Source organism: Microcebus murinus, chromosome 11, assembly GCF_040939455.1.
Source record: "Microcebus murinus isolate Inina chromosome 11, M.murinus_Inina_mat1.0, whole genome shotgun sequence".
NCBI lineage: Eukaryota > Metazoa > Chordata > Mammalia > Primates > Cheirogaleidae > Microcebus > Microcebus murinus.
In genome coordinates, this window is record NC_134114.1 from 56,848,555 (window position 1) to 56,870,381 (window position 21,827).

A 21,827-nucleotide genomic window follows, 5' to 3' on the forward strand; every position below is an offset into this window, starting at 1 on the left:
ACTGCTGCAGGAGACAGCAGATGTGGGTACTAGATGAGATGCCATGTAATACATGCATTTCCAGCTTGTGGTGACCTGATGTTATTTTAACCCCTTCCTCTTGCTGTGGCTGTGATTTCCAGGTGATTATTTCTACACAGAATCTACATTTCATCCCGCTCCATCCTCCAGCGCCACCTGTCCCCCACAACGTTCCTCTCGCCTCACAGGGAATTTTGGCTCCAATGAATTCTGAAAGGAGTGTACAATATAAGAAATGGATTCATTTCAGATGTGACCTTTAAAATGGAATGCAAAAGCAGAGGAGAAAGTGAACCCAAGCAAATTGGAAAGCTTCTTGCAATTTAGTCAATAAATATGCTCAGTTCAATATGTATCTTCCATTAATTATAAACTCAGAGAAAGGCCACAGTGCTGTCCTCTCACAGAAGTGTGAAAATAATGATTACCTCATGTTTCTCCTGCTAAAAATTCAGAATATCAACAAGACAATATTATATTCCAGCACATATTAAGCAATATAATAAAACATTGAAGATCTGATAAGCCTAGGGACTGAGAGGCATTTTTGCCTTAGACTCTGGAATTTTGAAGGCAATGGTTTGTCATGGAGAATATAAATGCAAGACTGTTTGGGGGGGTGAGGGCTTTAAAATGTATCGGTTATTGAATTTGGAACTTCTGGTTCCAAAATGGCGGCACAGAAGCGAGCAGGCTTCTCTCCCTGACACAGAAAACGGAAAACAAATATCCAGTGCCGAGATTATCACCAGCAATATCTTCGAATCAAATTTGAGGATGAGTCTGTTCCCCGGGCCACAGAGAAGTGAAAAAACTCCAAGCACATGGTCAGAGAATCAGATGTCCTGATCTGTGACGCCCTTGTCCCCACCCTGCCCAGCACCAAGTGCACAGAAAATTTCCCCCGACTCACAGTTTCTACACTGGAAAAAGTGAGATCAGGGTGGAAAACCAGCTTCCCCGCCATCACGAGTTCCTTGGCAGGAGACCTGTCCATTCTGCCTGTCCCGCAGGAAGCATCAGAAATGCCTCAGGGAGACATGTCCCTTGAGGACAGCCAGAGACAAAGGGGGAGTCAGGATCATCCCCAACCCTGGAAACTCTGCTCTGTAACTCGCCCAAAGGAGCCGCCAAATCAGAGTGGCCGTTCAGTAAAACGTATTGGTTATTATTTTCACCCTATAAAATAATCAACAAGTTAGTACCTCTACTAATAAATTTTAAAGTGATCCAACATGCTCTCTGTATGGACATTAACAGGTCAAATCTAAAGAGGTGGCATGGATTAATGTCTGGCTATGAAAAGGATCATTCTAGTCTCACAGTTTTGAGTCACGTGTTGTTATTTCCCTCTAGGAGAGATGTGCTAAATAAATGCATAATTGCAAAGAAAAAGACAGTGCAGACATACTATCTGATTTATTCACTTAACAGCTTTTCCTAAGCTTTGTCAGAAAGTCATTTAAATGTTTGAAGAACCTAGTGAGACTGGTTTGCTAGCAGTCATATTACTTTGTTCCTGGCAGAGAATTTCTGTAATATTTTAATAAGTCTGCCAATTGCATAAGTACATTTAAAACCTTTAAGGAGCTCTCCCTTTGCCAGCTACCAGTTTTGAAGGGAATTCTACATGTAAGGGAGAAAGGGACATAAGATTTAGAAGAATTAGTTAAGAGTCCTTATTAACTCCATTTGAGATATTAAGTTACAAATAATATTATGAAAGCTCAGGTCATAAATGTTAAAAGTTAAGGTTCCGCCATAAATTACTGTATTCATGTCTATGCAGAAACGTGCTATTGAACAGGATCCAGTCAGTGGTCCTCATTGGCGGTGCTGCCGATGTCTGGAGCAGAACACTTCTCCATTGTGCAGAAGGAGCCTGAGCATTGCGGGTGCCTATTCACCAAGTGGCAACTTCTCCCTTAAGTCACTGTGACAACCAAAGCCATTTCTGCACATTTCTAAATGCTGTCTGCTCCCAGTGTCAAGTACACTATGAATCCCTGGTTGAATCCTCCCAGATTGACCGGCACAATTAGAACATTAGTCAGCCATAAGGGCTAAATTGACAGCTGCTATGTTCAAGATTTAGTTCTAACTTCCCTGACTGGTGCCACTACTGCATGAAGCTGGTTGGCAAGAGTTTATGGGGGTCGAGTATGCCAGTCTGTTACCAGATTTTGACAACAGTGCACTGTGTTTCTGTTTGATGTGGAATTTGTGAATATTTGCATAGCTCGACAGTCTTTTTTAATTCTGTCTGCTTAACAGCCCATCATGTCAAAGAAGACCAAGAGAACGCTGGAGGAAGAAAACAGATTTTTTAATGAGGATTGGGAATTGCAATATTACCTTGTTTCTGCTAACGATAAGATGATTTGCTTGCTTTGTGATACTGCAATATCAGCATTAAAGAAATGCAATGCTCATCAGCATTATAAAACTCATAAGAACCACAAATATTTTAAATTAGAGGGAGAGGCATGAAAGGTTGTATTACAGAAATTAAAAGATGAAAAGCAAAAGCAAACACAATTCTTGCAAGCAGCAATAAGAACCAAAAATAATGCCACTGAATCAACTCATGAAGTAGTTTATATACTTGGGAAAAAAGGAAACTATTCAGTGATGTAGAAATTGTGAAAGAATGTATTGCCAAAGTTGTAAGATGCTTAGACCCCAATAACATTTCAAGATACAAACAACTGCCTCTTTTAAGGAGAACGATAACTGATCAGCAGCATGAATTAACCTTCAACTTAACAGAACAACTTTATGCAATATTTCAAAAGGAAAATACATGTTATTCAATTGCTTTGGGTCAATCAACTGATACTACTGACTTGGTGCAGGTTTTATACTTCATGTCATAACAGAGATTTTCTTTGCTACAGAGAGTTACTCACTTTGGGCACTCTTACAAATAGAACACAGGGAAAAGATATCCTCAACAATTTTCAAGATAGAAGTTGTGAAGTTGGACTGAATTTGGTAAATTTAGTGAGTGTATGTATAGATGGGTGTACACCTTCCATGACAGGAAAACATGAAGGGTTTATTGCACAGATTTTTTAAAAGTATTAACAGATCCACATGCTCATTTATTTTTGCATCAGCAAAATCTTTATGCTAAAGCTACTATTTTAAGTGACATTTTGCAACAAGTTGTAAGTATTGTTAACTATACTCATGCAAATGCAACACAGTATTATCAGTTTTGTAACATGCCAGAGTTGAACGACGATTTGCCTTATCATTCTAAAGTGTGTTGGCTATCTTAGGGACAGGTGTTAGCCAAAATTTTATCTCTGTGAGAACAAATTGTTAAATTTTATGAAGAGCAGAATCAGCAATGTGAATTACTGAAAGATTTCTACAGGAATGTGGCATTTCTGTGTGCTATTATGTCAAATCAAAACAAATTGAATATTTCTTTGCAAGGTAAGACTATTATAAGTCTACATATGATATGTGGCCTAAAATCCAAGCATTTCGAAAAAAGCTATCTTTTTTCAAAATAATTCTTCTTCAAAAGGAAATTTTGGATGAACACTTTCCCCAGTTAGCAAAGATCATTGATGAGCAGGACGATGATGCAAATCATTTGAAAAATACACAGCTATTATAGACCTATTAATTAGAGAATACAATGAAAGGTTCACTGACTTTGAGAATCATGACATCACATTCAAATTAGCATTTTGGCCTCTCCTAGTTGATATCACCAAGGCACCTAAAGAATTACAGATGAAATTGGTTGAGCCCTTAGTAGATGACATTTCAAAGTCACTGTTTGATGCTAAGAAAGATCCAACTGAAATGTGGAAAATGCAGTAGAATACCCATGCCTTTGGCAACATGCCTGAAAAACGCTTTATTGCTTTTCAACAACTTATTGCTGCAAATCTACATTCTCCCACCTAACCCAAATCAAGACACCCTTAAAGTCACAAATGACTGACACCCACTTAGAGGATCAACTGATACTGCGGACTTCCATGTAGCAACCAAATATTCAAATGCTTTCCAACAAACAGCAGACACAACAAAGTCTTTAAAAGGTTAGTTAACTTTAAAATTAGCAAATAATTTTCATTTTTTTGAAATTATTAAGTACATAGTAGTTAGATTTTTATAAAATAATGTACATTTTTAAGTATAGTTAATGGAAGTTTCTTGAATGCAGCCTTACTTGATTACAGCTAAATTAATGTAGCCCCTCAAAATAAAAATGTTCCCCATCCCTGCCTTAGACTATATAGGTAGGCTAGGCATCCTCAAACTACGGCCCGTGGGCCACATGCAGGCCACCTAGCACATTTATCTGGCCCTCCAGGTGTTTTTGGCATGGCTGCGTGTCCTGCTTAGCAGCCGATTTGTCCGGGGCCCACAGTGCTCACTCTCCAATGGTCTGAGGGACAGTGAACTGGCCCCCTGTTTAAAAAGTTTGAGGACCCCTGATATAGGCCAAAGAACCTGGACTGAGGAAACAAGGACAGATCTGCCTGGCTTTGTCTCATGACACAGAGCTATCACCTACCTGAAAGGAGGCAGGAAGACAGCTGGAGAGTGGGATGGGGATGGTGATACTTTTTTTTTTTTTGAGACAGAGTCTCGCTTTGTTGCCCAGGCTAGAGCGAGTGCCGTGGTGTCAGCCTAGCTCAACCTCAAACTCCTGGGCTCAAGCAATCCTTCTGCCTCAGCCTCCCGAGTAGCTGGGACTACAGGCATGCGCCACGAAGCCCGGCTAATTTTTTTCTATATATATTAGTTGGCCAATTAATTTTTTTTTTATTTATAGTAGAGACGGGGTCTCGCTCTTGCTCAGGCTGGTTTCGAACTCCTGACCTTTAGCAATCCGCCCGCCTCAGCCTCCCAGAGTGCTAGGATTACAGGCGTGAGCCACCGTGCCTGGCCTTGGTGATACTTTTTGACATAACTTGAAAATTATCATCTCCTCAACTTGTATATGCAGTTAGAGATCCCAGCTCCCAGAAGACAGGGGGCAGGAGAAGAGTCTGACAGTGGGCACACTGTTTGGGTAATGTCCCCAAAAGTAATGCCCTGAAGGTAAGTAGATAGATCTGGTAACTGCACACTGGGGTTCTTTTAGCCTGTCAAAGAACCAGGTAGCCAAAAGAGAAGAAAATGGAACTAGGTCAATCAGGTTCAATAGTCTATAGGCCAACTTAATGCCTAAAAGCCACCTCAGTGAGTTGTGTGCATCAACCTGACCTCAAGCTACAGACTTGGGAAGGAACTGGGAAGGAATTAACTAGGAAACAGTACCCAAGGCCAGGAGATGGCCCCACACTCTGTGTGGGCAGATCTTTCATTGCCTGTACTCGGAGGAATAGTATGTAGCTGGTAATGATTTCATATAAAACTATTTTAGAAAAGTTCTATCTATTCAGAAAGATTCAGGGAAAGGGTGGTTTCTGTGAACAGATGTGTAGAAAACCAAAAGAAGAAATGAAAGACATTGGGATGACAGAAAAGGAAAAGATGAGTGGTAAAAGGACAATTGATTAGGGTAATTAGGTCTTGACCTCAAGTAGATCTGGGTTTGAATTCTAGCTCTTCTGTTTGTTAGATGTGTGGCAATCACTCAACTTCTTTAAGTGGTTAAAGAAGTTTGCATTTCTTCATCACTAAATGGGGATCAAGAAACCTATCTTGCAAGGTTACTCTGAGCTTTAATGCTTAGAACATGCGCGATAAAGTATAGGAAAAGCACCAGAACAGGGTCTGAGCAGGCAGTCAGTATTTAATAAACAGTGGTCATTATCATACCAACAAGCCTAGAAGAAAAAGGAACTGATGGAGGCCAAGAAAGGACTGCAAAAAAACTAAAAACACAATCTTAAATATACACTAGTCTACACTGCAGAACTAAAGAGTAGAACTAAAGCTACAGAAATGTCTAACTGGTAATGCAGAAGAGCTCCAAAACGCCGAGAAAAAAGACTAACAGCTGAAATGGATGAGAGAAAAGCCGAATCAGTGAGTCAACCTATTAATTAAAGACATTTTTGGAATATAAATCAAGCAGAACAAAAGCAATAAGCTTAAGTGCAAACAAGGAAAACTTCCTGGAGTGAATAATAATCTCAGCATGCAGTTAAAGGACTCACTAAATTTCAGACAAAATTAATTTAAAAACATTTTAAAGACTCACACATACATATAATTCAGCAAAAAACGTAAACTATGGAGATAATTGTTTTAAGTGCCTCCAAAAACAGTTCCAGGGACCCCCTTGGCCAGAGGGATCTTTCAAACATTCCGCAAGCTGTTTCAGAGCATAGAAAAAGATGGAAAAACCATCCAAATTATTTTATGATGTGAATATAACCAAAACAACAAAATCTGACAGAGAAATCACTAACCCCACTTTCATTTCTGAATTGATCTGAAATCCTAAATAAAACCTTACCAAACTGAATTCAATGGGTAATAAAAATATATACCCATGATCAAGTTGAATTTAGTCCAAGAAAACAAAGATGGTCCAAGATTAGTATCATCTACTAACATAACATAGTATCAGAATATAAGACAACCCTATTATAAGGTAATCCCTGAATCTCCAAATATTATTTCTGCCAACTTGAATAAATAAAACATTATAGATGTTTATGAGTCAACTGTTTTCAAATATAATTATGCATACACATTGAAATAACATAATAAAATACTGACTTTAAATATTTTTCCATTCTCACAATCATGAAAAAATTTATTCCACTTCTTCCCATGAGTTCTTGACATCAATATCTTTGTTGTCACAAGGGCCACTTCTTCAACAGTTTTGCAGAGCTACCATCTTCACTTCTGTTTGAGCATTTTTTAGCCCCAGTATGATACATTAATCCATATATGCTTTCATTTCAAGAAATCATTTGTCCTGAAATTGTGTAACTGTGATCTCTACAACAAAGGCTTGTTTTATAAACTTATGATTTCTCATTCTTGCAACTGTGAGGTCATTTCTCAGGAATAATTACTAAATCAGTGTTAAATGTCCTGGCCTCCTTTTTTTATTGATTCTTTCTAGAGACCTCTATAGGCATTCCAAACCTATAAACTGATCAAAATGCTACACTAGGCTCTTCAAAATAATGTAAATTGAAAAGGACTCCTAGGATATGAGTGATCTTGTCAGAAAAGTATAAGAAGATATCTCCCTCTTTTCTGAAGGGTAAGTTTTTTGGGGGGAAACAAATTTTATCTTATATCTAATCTTTTTTCACAGCAGGGCATACTTAGAAAAAAATAGCATTAGGATAGCCCTAAAACAACTGAATAAGGCTGCTCAGGGTAGACACTATTTCCGGACATGCCCAGGGTCTCCTCAGTAGATCAACATTGCAGACACCATGGGGAAATCTCTGCTGTATCATGAGACCCAAAAAGATCCTAAGATCATCATCTCAGAGACAGGATACTGATGAAGCCCAAACGCTGAAGCCTGGCTCTGCCTGGGGCTCCGTGACCTTGGGCAAGTTACTTAGTGTCTTTGTGCTTCTGTCCTCACACCTGCAACGTGAGATAATAACAGTCCTCAGAGAATTCGTTATCGTGAGGATTAACTGAACTAATTCATGTAAAGCACTTAGAACTGTGCCCTGTACATAGCAGGTGCTCAATAGATGCTAGATGTAATAACCATGCTTTATTAAAAGCAAAGCAAAACAACTCTTAAAAAAACAAAACAAAAAAAAACTGAGTAGAATACCAAGATTAATTCCTCAACACCTCAACATGCCACCTCATCCCTCCACAGTCACTTTACAGTAACACTCACCAGATGACAAGCTCTGACCTCACACTTGGGGTTTCCAATCAAATTTTTAGATTTTTAGCCAAGGGCCACTGTGGGTTTGAGAAAACTACCCTCAGGAAAGACCAACCAAAACAAAGACACAAACAAAAAAGAGCTCAAAAGAAAGAGAGACCGTGTTGAGAATATAAGCATATTTAAAAAAAAAAAAAAGTATGTGCATACATATGTGTGTATATGTATATATACACATACATATGCACACATATAAAATTAATGGTTAGGAGCATAGGCTTTGGAAAAACAAGTTATTACATCTATAGAATAAAAAGAGGACTTTACAAAAAAGGAATTATCAGAAAACAAGACAGAGTTCTTGGTAATTAAAACATGGTGGTTGAAATAAATTCAATAGAAAGTTTACAAAACAATGATAAGGAAATTTCCCAAATAGTAGAAGGAAAATAAAGAAAACAGGAAATGAAAAAAACTAAGAAAATTAGAGGATTGATTTAATACTAAAATAACAGGACTTCTGCAAAGAGAGAATAGGAGAAAGGTGTGATGAGGGGCTGAACAATTCCAAAGTAAATAATACAAGGAAATTTCCCATAACAATTTGAAAGTGCTCTCTGAATACTCAGGACAATGAATAAACAAAGATCTATACCGAAAGTACATCGTGGTATAATTTTAGAAAACTGTGTCTAATAAGAGGGAAAAGAATCACCTATATAACAGATTAGGAGTCAGAATGGCATTGCCATAACAAAAATGATTTCCAAACGTTATCTCTGAGTCATGAAATTATGAGGGTTTTTTTCCCCTTCTTTTCTGAGTTTTCTATAATCAATATGTATGACTTTTATTCTCAAAAAACAGTTTTAATACAAAAAATGTCTAAACTTGGAGACTCAAGCCTAGATTTGAATGGCTCCATTTCTTAACTGTCTTCATAATGTCGCAGTTTGTCTATTTGCACTGACACAAAGACCCTCCTAGCCAGCAGAACTGTAGTCATGGAAGATGGCCAGGCTGTAGAGAGAGCTGAGGACAAGCCACTCCAGGGATTTGCCACCACGCGGCCCTGCTTATGAGTGATGTTCCCACATATTCACTAAGTTAGCAAATGCTTGTTTTCAAGCACACTCCCAGAATATTTTGATATCTGAAGGAAGAGAAGGGAAAGCCCATAATTCTTTTTCCTTAGACACATCTTTCTATCCATTATTATCATGTCTCCACTATTGCACTTAGCATTTATTTTAATAAGGAAATGCTAACTGCTCCAATCTGTCTTCATTCCATTTATTGAACGCCATGTCCCAGGCTTTGCCAAGAGATGATTTTCCTATTGACAGGCTTACCTGTGGAGAAGATGAACACCGTGTTGTTCCAGAGCCCATGGCTTTTTAAGGCTGCAGTGACATTCCCCACTGCTTCATCCATAAGGGACACCATTCCTGCATAGTGGTGCCTGTTCTTGTTTTGGATAAAGTCGTATGGCTTCAGGTATTCCTCAGGCACCTGAAGGGGCTCGTGGACAGACTGGAGCGCGAGGTAGAGAAACAGAGGCTAGAAAGAAAGTTTGTGCAAATCAGTCGGGAAGGCATAGAAGCATTAAATGTAGAAGGATAAGAAGGTGCAAATTTATCAGTTAATAAAAATAATATCAAGATAACCTATAGAATGCATTGAAAATATCTGTGAATCATATGTGTGAAAAGGGACTAACATCCACAATATATAAAGAACTCTTACAACTCAGTAATAAAAGACAATTAACCCAACTACAAAATGGGCAAAGAATTTGAATAGATATTTCTCCATAAAAGATATAGAAATGTTCATAAGCACACAAAAAGATGGTCAACATCATTCATTGATAGGGAAATGCAAATTAAAACCACAGTGAGATAACACTTCACATCTGCTAGGATGATTAAAATTTAAGAAATGGAAAATAACAAGTGTTGGTGAAGATACAGAGAAATTGGAATTCTCTCTCACTCATTGCTAGTAGGAATGTAAAATGGTATATAGCCACTTTGAAAAAACAGTTTGGTAGTTTCTGAAATTGTTAAACATAGAGTTACCACATAACCCAGCATTTCCATTCCTAGAGAAATAGAAGCATATATCCACACAAAAACTGGTATGAATGTTCATTGCAACATTATTCATAACAGCCAAAAAGTACAAACAACTCAAATGTCCATCAAGTGATGAATGGGTAAATTGAAGAGCAATTTCCTATTGGAAACCCCACTATTACAATGTGGCTATGTACCAAGAGATGTTTTTGCTTTAACTGAAAATAAATCCCCATCTTTTAGGAAAGGTTTAGGATTTTTTGACATATTTTATGAGAAAAACGAGTGAATACTATGCTATGTTAGTCTTTGATGTAGGACCAAATATATGACCAATTTAATTCCTGGGAACTAAGAAATGTGATATACTGATTCTATTTTCCCTCTTACATCGATTTATAGCATTTAACATTAGTGACAGACCAGGTCAGCCTCTCCTTTTCCATGAGCCTTTCTGAAGGCTTCCTCTTCATTGTGCTCTTATAGAATTCTTTCATGAGCTGAAAACTCTCAAAGAGACAACTGGTCCAACCCAGGAATAAACACATATTTCTGTTAAAGTATTTGAGGCATTTAAATAAATGAATGGGAAAAAGTTAGAAACTGGGGTGTGGGGGCTCATATTTCACTCTTCATTGTTTATAAGTTATTTTAAATTATATATTATGCATGTCTTTGATAGAGTAAAGAGCATCCATCTATAGTGCTCAACTAGATGCCCAAAAGTTTATTTGTAGATTAGATCTTAGGAACTTAGAACTATGTTTTTCTCAAAATCAAAAAGTTAAAAGTAGCTGTTAAATATAAAGTCATCGCTTTCAAACCTATTTAACTAAGGAGGTAGGTGATGGAATGAAAACAATGATTATGGAGAACTTGTGCTTCATTTATACATTTTTTCCATGGGAAAACATCCCAAATTCCCACTCCAAAAGTCTACACTACAACTTTTAACACTATGTTAGTTCCGCCTCCACTTACTCCCGACACACACACTTTCTACTCCGGCCACACAAGTCACATGGGAACACTTCTGTGTTCCTGCAGCCCGTGGTGTCCCAGCAGACACCTGCCCGGGTGGTGAGGAAGGACCCATCTGAGACGTCTGCAGGGAAGGACATGCTGGGGCATCTGACCCAACAGACAGCGCCATGTGGGCCTGTGCTGGGAGCAGCCATCAGGGTCTTCAGTACTAGGTCAGGCCAGCTCCAGCCCCAGCCAAGGTCCAGAAGGGGACAGGATTAAAAGTCAGAAGGCTACAATACTTTGCAGCCCACATGAACTTTTCAAAATCAGGAAATGTCACATAGAAATCTGTTTTTACACACATTTTCTAAAAAAAATAAGAATTTCTGACAACTCCATTTCTTAGTTTCTAGAAACTAAGAAATATGACATGCTGATTCAATTTTCCCTCTTACATCAATTGACAGCATTTAACATTAGTGATAGTCCAGGTCAGCCTCTCCTTTTTCATGAGCCTTTCTGAAGGCTTCCTCTTCATTGTGCTCCTATAGAATTCTTTAATGAGTTGAAAACCCATGTCCATACTCTATCTGATAACAAAAGGCTGGAGTATGAGAAACAGAGGCCCCAACCCCAACCACAGTCCAATTTTCTAGAATGTTCCCACTGTTCTATGTAAACTACTTCAATTACTCAGGTTAGCAGCCTGACCCTTGCAAACATGAGAGCTTGTGACCCCTGTCTGGACTCTCGACAGTGGGCAGAAAGGAAGGACGAGAGAAGGAGCCCATGGCTTAAGAAGAAGATGTTCTCATCCAGGTCATTAGCAGCAACATGGCAACCCACGCAGTGGGGGAGAGAAAGTGAGAGAGGGCAGGTGGTTCCCTGCCAACAATTGATTCCTAACAGCAACGGCTGGGGAGGGTGATGGGAGAAAGTTCGAGTAACTGTGCCAGGGTAAAAACATTATTCTGGGACCATCAATAAAGAGTCCTATAAACATTCAGTATGGAAATCATGCACTCATTTTGTTAAATATAGCAAAAAGTAATCTGAAAATCTATCTGATAATTATTGCTTTTGTGGTCAAAGACATTACTATCACTCTGGAGGGGTTAAAAATATAAAATCACAGCAGTCCCCATCCAGTCCAGTAGTCAGACTTCTATCCATTCAAATATAGGGAGCATAAATGAGACAAGGAAGTGAAAAAAACCTCTGAGGGGTGAGGATCGGCCCGTCACAGGTCATGCAAAGGGCGTGTACTCCCTGCAGACCAGATCCTACTAACTTAGAAGTATAAAGATAGTCCTCGAACAAAAAAGTTTTCTTTTCTCCCATCTTATGGGCAGCGGCGGGCTATTCCGCGAGCGGCAGAGAGCCCCGCACACTCGGCTTGGCTGTGGGCCCCGGGAGGAGGCAGAATGATGAGCAGTGCAGCCCGTTTCGGGATGTGAGGACCGACACAACTCATTTTAGATATTTCCATCCCGCACTGCAAAAAATAAAGTTTTAACACTCAGAAGGTAGACCTTATTTGTGAAAGAACTCAATCCTCAGCAGTGCTGAATGGGAGGCATTTCTATACTATTTTTAAACTGGGGGAAAAAAAAGAGAGAGAGAGAAAGTAGTGTATTTAATGCTACATGGTGGCCCAGTGGAAAGAACAATTAACTAGGGCGCCAAGGATCTCCAACCACAGAGAAGACCACCACCTGCAGCCACTAGTCCTGGAACCTGCCTGGGAACAGCTGTGGCCAGTTCCCCAGTCCTGCCAACTAGAGCCCCAGCTCACCACCAGCTGAAAAAGCAAAGCAGCCGCCCCGCTGGGGCTGAGCTCGTTATTACGAGATGTCTACTGACGTGAGTTCCAGCTCTACCGTGCCTTGGCCTTTGGAGGCCTGCTGGTCCATCCACGCCAACCTACTGACAGCCTGATTTCCACACCGGAGTCCTGGGCCCGATGTCTCTGCCATCGGTCTCTGGGTTTAGGCTACAGCCTGATCTCCCTTTGCTTTTTCTTGGGTCCAGATCCCTGATCGACTCAGTCACAGCCTTATATCAACCCAAACTGTAACCCTTTCAGGTGTCCTAGGAATAAGAAATGGAATCCTAGATGTGAAATCGTGACCGAATGATTTCATAGAATTACATGAAAGAATTACATAAAAGTAAGACATCATTATGTAAGACTATTAGCATGTTCATGTTTAAGCTGCAGGGTTCTGTTCCCTTTCTTAGTATGCCATATGGCTCCTAAGATACATGCTCTAAATATCCTCACTGTGCTAAGAAACTTTATTTCAGTGAGGAAGAAAGCCTTATTTTTCATTTCTTACTATATTTTCCTAATTTAAAGCATAAATGAAAAAAAAAAGCATATAGTCAGTTTTGAAATTATTTTTTTCTCTTTGACTTCCAAATTAAGACATTTCTTCTCAAACTGTGTCAGGGAAAAATAAGAGTCTACCACTACAAATTAACATTTTCTTTAGGAAGCTTCTAGTAGATTAGGCATGTGAGATAACATTTGGTTTTATTCTGTGAAGTGCTATGGAGGGACTATTTTTAACAGGAAGGTATTTTATGAATATGTTGCTTCCACTTTGTAGTGCTTCTGCTATGGAGAATTACCCTGCAGAAAAAGAGAAAGGACCTGACCTCTTAACACATGTGAGAGAGGACATGCCTTCTTTTTTATTTTTTTTATTTTTTGAGACAGAATCTCACTCTATTGCCCGGGCTAGAGTATCGTGGCATCAGCCTAGCTCACAGCAAACTCAAACTCCTGTGCTCAAGCGATCCTACTGCCTCAGCCTCCCGAGTAGCTGGGACTACAGACATGTGCCACCATGTCCGGCTAATTTTTTCTATATATTTTTAGTTGTTCAGCTAATTTCTTTCTATTTTTAGTATAGATGGGGTCTCACTCTCACTCAGACTGTTCTTGAACTCCTGAGCACAAACCATCCTCCCGCCTTGGCCTCCCAGAGTGCTAGGATTACAGGCGTGAGCCACCGCGTCTGGCCAGGACATGCCTTCTTAACACATGTGAAATGGCTGTCAGCAGCATCTCCCCGAGTCCAGCATCAACATGTTTCAGTTACAAACTTCCTCCATAGGCTTCTTTCCCCTCCAGGGCTTTTTAAAATTGGCAAAATACTAAGTTGGCTTGTGGATGCTTCGTGTGCACTTCTCTAATGATTTTCATCTTAGAACAAGTTGTCTATGCTACAATCTATATATAGGACCTGAGAAATTAGCACAAAATTAAACACTAGGATAAAATGGTGAAAAGTGCAGCTCCTCAAACTGGTGAGATGCATCATTTTGTTGAGAACTGAAAATATAAACATCTGCCTGGCTATCTTCAACAAACATGCTTGGGTTACTACTTGACTAGTGACTGTTTCATTGGTTAATGGCTACGCTTGAAACTTCCCTTTGGGGATACTGGGAATTCTGCTGCAGAACGTTTCAGACTCTGCAGGGAAATGACCAGCCTCTCATCTGGCAATTTCCGAACTGTTACCCACACGCTGACACCACTCCTTCCACGGCTTGGAAGCTCTTAGGGCCTCCCCCTGTCCTCGGTTCCTGTGCTTTCCCGTCCACCAGGGTAACGCAGCCCACCCACAAAGAACTATTTCACCCCAGCTGCTTCCTCTTATCTGCTTAATGTTCCCGGAGCCCTGTAAGAGAATATTATATTGTCCCTTAATAGGAATGAGATTTTGTTTTTTGTTTTTTGTTTTTTTATGGGAAGCTTACAGTTGTTGCTTGATTAAAGCATTGTTGGACTGTGAGTCTGTAAAAGGTAGCTGGCTTCTGCTTGCCTCTGTGTTGTTGGAGGTCAGGAGTGCCTTGAATGGCCCATCGTGGAATGCTTCTAACTGCGCAGGGTGTCCACAGTGGCTGCATGTCAAGATCCCTGGGAGGCGTGGGGTTGGAGGCAAGGAAACACCAATGACTGGGTCCTACCTCACTCCAGTGGATCACAATATGTGGCATCACTATTTCTTACAAGTTTCCCAGATGATTTTAATATATGGTCAGGGCTGAAAGCACTAAGCCCAATCATGAGCTGGGACTCAGAGTCAGGGTTCGGATATTAGCTGTGGAGTAGGGAGGCCAATTAAGTGCATGAGGTCTAGAGTCAGACAGCAGGAGTTTGAATTCTGATTCTGACTCTCAGTAGATCTGTGACTTTGAACAAGCTACTTAACTTCTCTAAGCCAGTTTGCTTATGTGTGAAATGATGCCTCTCTTCGAGGATAACGCACAGTTCCCTCAAGACCTTACCTAGTTCTTTAAGTGTTAGGCTGCATCTATGAAATGCCAAGTATCTAGAAGAAAACTGAGAATTTAAGCCAATTGCCTAACAGCTATCTTTCTAACTATCCGTATGTTTGTTTAGATCTAGATTTACAACTCGTGTAATTTCTATGTATTTGAGAATGTTCCCATCTCTTCATGTCCCACAACAAGCATGGTTGCTCAAAGACATCAGCATGTAAAGGTGATAAAAAGCCAAAAGTAGGGCAGAGCTGATGACAGACACCAGGGAAGATCCCCGCTGCTGAGTTAGAGTAGGCAAAGAGAGCCGGGAAGAAACCAAAAAGGAGTCAGCAGCCATGTACTAAGTCCCAACAGGTATGTCAACCGGAGTCTATGCTGTGACCTTGCTATAGTTTGGATATTTGACCCTCCAAACCTCATGTAGAAAAATGATCCCCCATATTGGATGTGGGGCTCAGTAGGAGGTGTTTGGGTCATGGGGGTGGATCCTTCATGAATGGCATGGCACTGTCCTCATGGTAGTGAGTTCTCGATCTGCTTAGTTCCTGACAGAGCTGGTTGTTAAAAATAGCCTGACACCTCCCGCCTCTCTCTCTCTCACCAAGAGATCTGCCCACTCCAGCTCCCCTTTACCTTCTGCCTTAAGTGGAAGCTCCCGGAAGCCCTCACCAGAAGCAGATGCCGGTGCCATGCTTCTTGTGCATTCTACAGAACTGTGAGCCAGACAAACCTCTTTTCTTTATAAATTACCCAGCTTTAGGTATTCCTTTATAGCAACGCAAACAGAGGACCTTCAGGCATTGTGAAAGAGGCAAAGTGCAGGAAATTGGAAGAACCAGATAACATTGCACATTCTGCAATTTGCTGTGTTTCAGGGTCTCACTGAAGTACCAATTTTGTGGATATACCAACAGAGTTCTTCATAAAGCCATATGTTGAGGCCAGTGTCTGAAAACTTGAATATTTGACCCCATTTCAAAAGCATTTGTAAGAGAATGCAGCTTAAACTTTAAGCTCATAAGGTTAACTCTAGGTTAACAACAACAACAAAAATCCAAATAAAGAGATCTCTAGACATGATAGAGACAAAAGGCCATTCAGACTCTATTTTTACCTATAGATAAGTCAAAAGACTTCAGCACAGGACATAAACAATGGATTCAGTACATATAGGTGAAAAACAGGCTCATCAGTATACCAGTTTACAGGTTGGAAAACTTCACATTGTTAAGACATCCATTCTCTCCAGGTTGATCTATAGATTCAATGAAATCCAAATCCAAGCATGCTCTTTTGGCCTGGGGGTAGGGGAGCAGAAATTGCCCAGCTGATTCTAAAATTAACATGAGAATGCAAAAGATCTAAAATAGTCAAATATTCATGTGGTAGGAGGCTGGAACACAAAGTTAGAGAACTTGCCCTGAACGGAAAATCTGTGGATCACTTAACAGAAAGTTTGCCATACTAAAGCCTCATCTTATACATAGACAGTCAATCAAAAGAAAGAGCCATTTTACTAATCACTCATAGCACATGCACCAAAATTAAAAAACTGTGTTTCTGCTGGAACACTAGAGACACATTATTCCTCTAAGTGTGATCTGGGGACCACTCTCATCAGAATCACTTTTTAAGAGTTTCTTTTAAATGCTGACGTATGGATTTCGCCCAGACCTAATAAATCACACGCTTGGAGGTGGGTTCCAGGAATCTTCATTTTCAATATGCTTCCAGGCTGATTCGGATGTGCTCTAAAATTTGAAAACGACTTCCCTAGAACATATTAGCTTTTTTTCCCCTAAACAACAGTGGCCTTTTCCTACATTCATCTGAAGCGATGTTGGTTTAATAAGATTTTGATACCAGTAAAGAGGCAAAACTTACCTTCTCTGGTGGATGGTTAGTTATGAGAGCTGTAGCCCTTTCAGTAAATATGTTTGTAGAATACATATTCTTATATCCTGTTGCAACTTCTTCACCATCTCGAAAATCAAGAGCACATCGTGTGACGTTCAGAGCATTGATTAATGTGCAGCGCTCATGGGAATAGTAATCTTCACTACCTAGGAGATATCCTACAACAAGAATGGAAGATGAAAATAGTCAGCATAACATAAAACTTGTTCAACTAATGTTTCAGTATTTAATTGCCTAATGCAATTGATTACCCGTGACAAGACTAATCAAATGACAAGGCTAATCAGAACATCATTTCTTAACATCTCTATATTTGGTAGCAGAAGATATTAAACATTATTATATAAAATTTCTAATCCATTCCTCACTCAAGTCTTTAGAACACTGGCTCTATCATGTAACTCTCAAAATGAGTAATTCCAAGTAAATAAGTTTTAAAAAAATCAGAGTTCAAATTCAGTAAAAGTGATAACGTCTTGATCTTTTAAAGCTACATAGTGATACAAATAATATATGGTTAATGTGATTTGTTACGAGTTTTTACTCTAAGGTGATCACATCAGTGAGTGCAGAATTCTAATAATGTTTATTGTGATTGCCTTTGGGAGACTGGCTTCAAGGTTATTTATAGAAGCGGCTGTAGGAGTCATCTTTAGTCAGATGCTGACACCCACTGGTGAAAGATACAAACCTTTCCAAATAGAGGATCTCTAGATACAACAGAGACAGGAGATCAAACTAAAGTGCGGCGCTGAAATAAGATTTTTCTAACTATAATGATCTCAATTTTGCCCCAAATTTAAATGGCATCAACTGCCTATCCCACAACCTAGACTTCAACATGGAAGAAAATGGAAGAAACATCTAATAGTTGTTTCTGCAAACATCCCCTATTTTCCTGAAGTATTAAAATAAGCTGTGCTGCATGATTCCATTTATACGAACTGTCCAGGAAAGGCAAATCCACAGACACAGAACATAGATTAGAGGTTGCCTAGGGCTGGAGGGGCTGGGGGAAAACGAAGAGTGACTGCTAATGGAGATGGGTTTCTGGGGTGGTGAAAATGTTCTACAGTTGGATTGTGATGATAGTGGCACAACCCTATAATTTACTAAAAGTCATTGAATTGAACATTTTAATTGGGTGAATTGTATGGTATGTGAATGACAACTCAATAAAGCTATTAAAAAGAAATAAGCTTTGCTGCACTCTCAGCTATCTCCTGACATATACTGCTTATTAACCTTAACTTGAAGATGATAAAATTGGCCCAGCCCTTTCCCAGTCCTGAACTTTCCCTATAATGACAATTAAGAGCCTACATAGCCTATATAATACACCAATTCATTTTTAATTAAATCCTCCTTTTCCATAACACAATAAATTCAAGGTCCTGAATACAATTATTACCTTGGTCATAAGATAACGTTTTATGTGGTAATTTTTTTTATATCTGGTAATTTTTTCTCCCGCATTTATAACAGAAAGGGAAATGCAAAGTTTTTGTTAATTAGTGCGTAACAGAGAAAGAAATGTATCCTTAAAAATAATTTCAGCCCTTATATGGGTGATCAGAGCAGCCAGGACGCTGGAGTTCTATTTTAGGTTTTTAATAACTACTGGGTATTAGAGCTTGAGGAAACCACTTCAGGGTCTTTATCTGTAAATGTAAACAGTTTTCTCTCAGCTGAGAGAGTATATGCATAGGATATACTTGATTAGAAAATGTACAAACTATAAATGTTAAAAAGATATTACAAATAGGAGAATTCTAGAAATAAAACTATTATTCACGGACTTGGCCAGACTGACACCAAGCAACCATGTGACAGTCACATAGAGCTGTTCATCATAATGGTGATTCACAAACTTGAACTTTGATACTAAGTCTAAAGATGATGGCAGCCTATGCTTTTTGGAGAAAAAAATTAGAAAATATTTCTTGAACAACTACATCTCTGAATGCTTTATTAACAACCATACTGAGATCTAATTCAGATACCATACAAGGCATCCAATGAAAGTGTACAGTTCATTGGTTTTAGTGCATTCAAACCAACCATCCCACAATCATCTGACTGCTTTTTAATAGAAAATCTGAGTAATAGCAGTGACAACAGCTGCATGGTCATCATACCCTTCTTGGCTGCAAGTCTCCCTTTATATAAATGCAGGGTGCATATTCATCTAAGTCCAGGTTAGGCTTCCTAATTCTCATAAAAAGATATCATTTCTACTTTCTATACAACTAAATTTTTAAGTACATAACTTGATTTTAATAAAAAGTTCAAAATGTCTGCAGTCCACCCCCTTTCCAGAGTATATATAGACCTATCTTTTAAGCAAAGACCTGACTGAAAGTTTCTAAGGATGCACAGGCTGTTTCTAAGGATGTACAGGCTCTAGAATTTCTAAGATCACAAAGTGACCTTACACCCAAGTCTGATTTTTAACAGCTATCTGAGGAAACTGGGAATATATCCAGGCTCATCAAGAAAAAAACGCTACGATTGATTAGTGATGTCTGCCAGAGGACCTGGATGGGTGAGGGGCACATGTTCTCTCCTGTCTGATGTTCTTGCGTCTTGACTTTAACCCTACGTCCAAGGAGGCATTTCAGAGTTGTGTGCTTCAACTACATAGTTTTGGCCCCCACATAATTATTTTTACTGAATTGCACTTTGGTGCTTTGGCCCTAGCTTGAATGGAAGTAAATACCTCAAGAAACACCTACAAGAACACCACCACTTTATTACTAAAAATATATTTTTAAGGATGTTGTCCACCTTACCTTCTCCCAAAGGAGAAATTTCTCTCAGACCTAAGAGCCAAAAAATGCTTTGCTCTTCCTGAACAGCTGGTTTCCATTTATCTTGTAAATAATGTAATTCTTATAGCCTTTTCCTTTTCCTTTTATTTTTTTTTTTTTACTTTGGACATAAAAAAAATCTCAAATCTCAGACTTAAATGTGAAGGCTGCTTATAGACATGCACCCTTTTTTGTAATTTGGTGCCATTAAACTATTCCATCTTTTTCTATTCACCCTGATTTTTTTTATTCTATTTAAAGTTTTTGGGTTCAATATGTGTTCCTTTTGGGTTACAGCAGGTTGTAAATAAATGAAGAAACAGATGGGAGGTAGGTAGGTAGCTAGACAGAAAGAAAGCTCAATATAAAAAGAACTTGACAGAAAGTTATATAGCCACTGGCAAGATAAATAGGTTATTAATTAAGGCATGGTTTATAACAGGTTTAAAGAGGACACATTCTAAAACAAACTCTAGGTTTCACATTCATTTTAGAGGGCTATAAAGTTTATAAAATAATTCTCATTATATCTTATTATCCTTCCTATTACTATTTGTTATGTGCCCTTCCCATTTTATTTTAGTTTAGTTTGTGAGACAGGGTCTCGCTCTATCGCCTAGGCTGGAGTACAGTGGCACGATTGTAGTTCACCATAACCCCAAATGCCTGGGCTCAAGCAATCCTCCCACCTCAGCCTCCCTAGTAGCTGGGACTACAGTGTGCATGACACCATGCCCGGCTAATTTTTTAAATTTTTTTGTAGAGTTGAGGTCTCAATGTGTTATCCAGCCTGGCCCATTTTATTTATTTAAATCTATCTTCCTCAACGTAGGGATTTCAAAACCAGATCTCACAGATGGCAGAGGGATACCAATGGAAAAGAGTCTTTCCCCACCCTCCCCAGAGAAAAAAAAACCTTTGAATGCAGTCCACGGGGAGGGAAAAAATGTACCTAACCTTTGTGAAGGAAATATTCTTGTATTAGGTTTTGCGTGAAATTAAAAAAAAAAAATCAATCCATATCCCCTTTTGGAACTAAGGTTCTCTGAGAGTACAATGGTCTCCTATGTGGAGGTAGTAAACTCTTCCAAGGCCCTAAGGTGGCATGTAGTACTCAGGCAAAGGTAATTGCCTTGCTGTGGGTGCATGCATGCCATGAGCTGAGCACAGAGCCACGTTTATGGGGGTAACATTAGAAAGTGGCCCACTGTGGTGCCGGCTGATTCACTCTGTGTTCAAGTTTCCAGTTATTTCATTTGATTGCACTTGGGTGTGTTTTACGAGATGGCCATAGTTAGTCTGAGTTGTTAAAGAAACATGTGCATTTCCATTACCAAAGTAGGTATCAAATCCTCGGCGGGTTGGAAGGCATTCTTTCCGGTACATTCCCAGGTGCCATTTTCCGACCATATGGGTAGTATAGCCTGCTTCTTTTAGTAACTGAGGAAGGAGTTTTTCATCCAGAGGAACACAGCTGGGCTGACAGGGCCAGATTATTTCGTGCTGTAAACCTGTACGGATCTTAAAGAGATAAATATAAAAGTATGGATTAAAGACACTGAAACATTGTGAACACGCAGATAAAGTGGCTGCCTAATTTACTGGACACATCTGTTGACTTGGATGCTTTAACTCTATTCCTGCACTGGCTTAAGGATAGTTCTGAAAGGCAGAATCCTCTTAATTGGATAAGGTAATGGACATAAATGGGATTTGAAAAGATGAACAAAAGCATTCCAACAAACATTAGATATTTTCAACAAATAATCATTAAAGCAGTATGTTAGAAACCAGTAGTTGGAAGTTTTCATTTCCAACCTCAAAAAAAGTAGCAATAACCTGAGGCATGAAGCTATCAAAGAAAAAGTGTTCCAATTCCTGTATACATAAGAAGGTGGTGTTTGATTGGAAGGAGCTTCTGTAATCTTCCAACAC

The 21,827-nt window shown here is 39.2% G+C and overlaps 1 protein-coding gene across 1 annotated transcript in view; it reads right to left on the reverse strand.

The window, feature by feature from the left end:
* ARSB (arylsulfatase B) overlaps positions 1-21,827 on the reverse strand; it is a 168,760-nt gene that overhangs the window by 134,926 nt on the left and 12,007 nt on the right. Inside the window, exons 2-4 of the mRNA XM_076008139.1 lie at positions 21,227-21,413; positions 17,050-17,240; positions 9,175-9,382 (exon numbers count right to left, since the gene is read on the reverse strand). Coding sequence (XP_075864254.1) covers positions 9,175-9,382; positions 17,050-17,240; positions 21,227-21,413 — 586 coding nt within the window. The remainder of the gene's footprint in view (positions 1-9,174; positions 9,383-17,049; positions 17,241-21,226; positions 21,414-21,827) is intronic.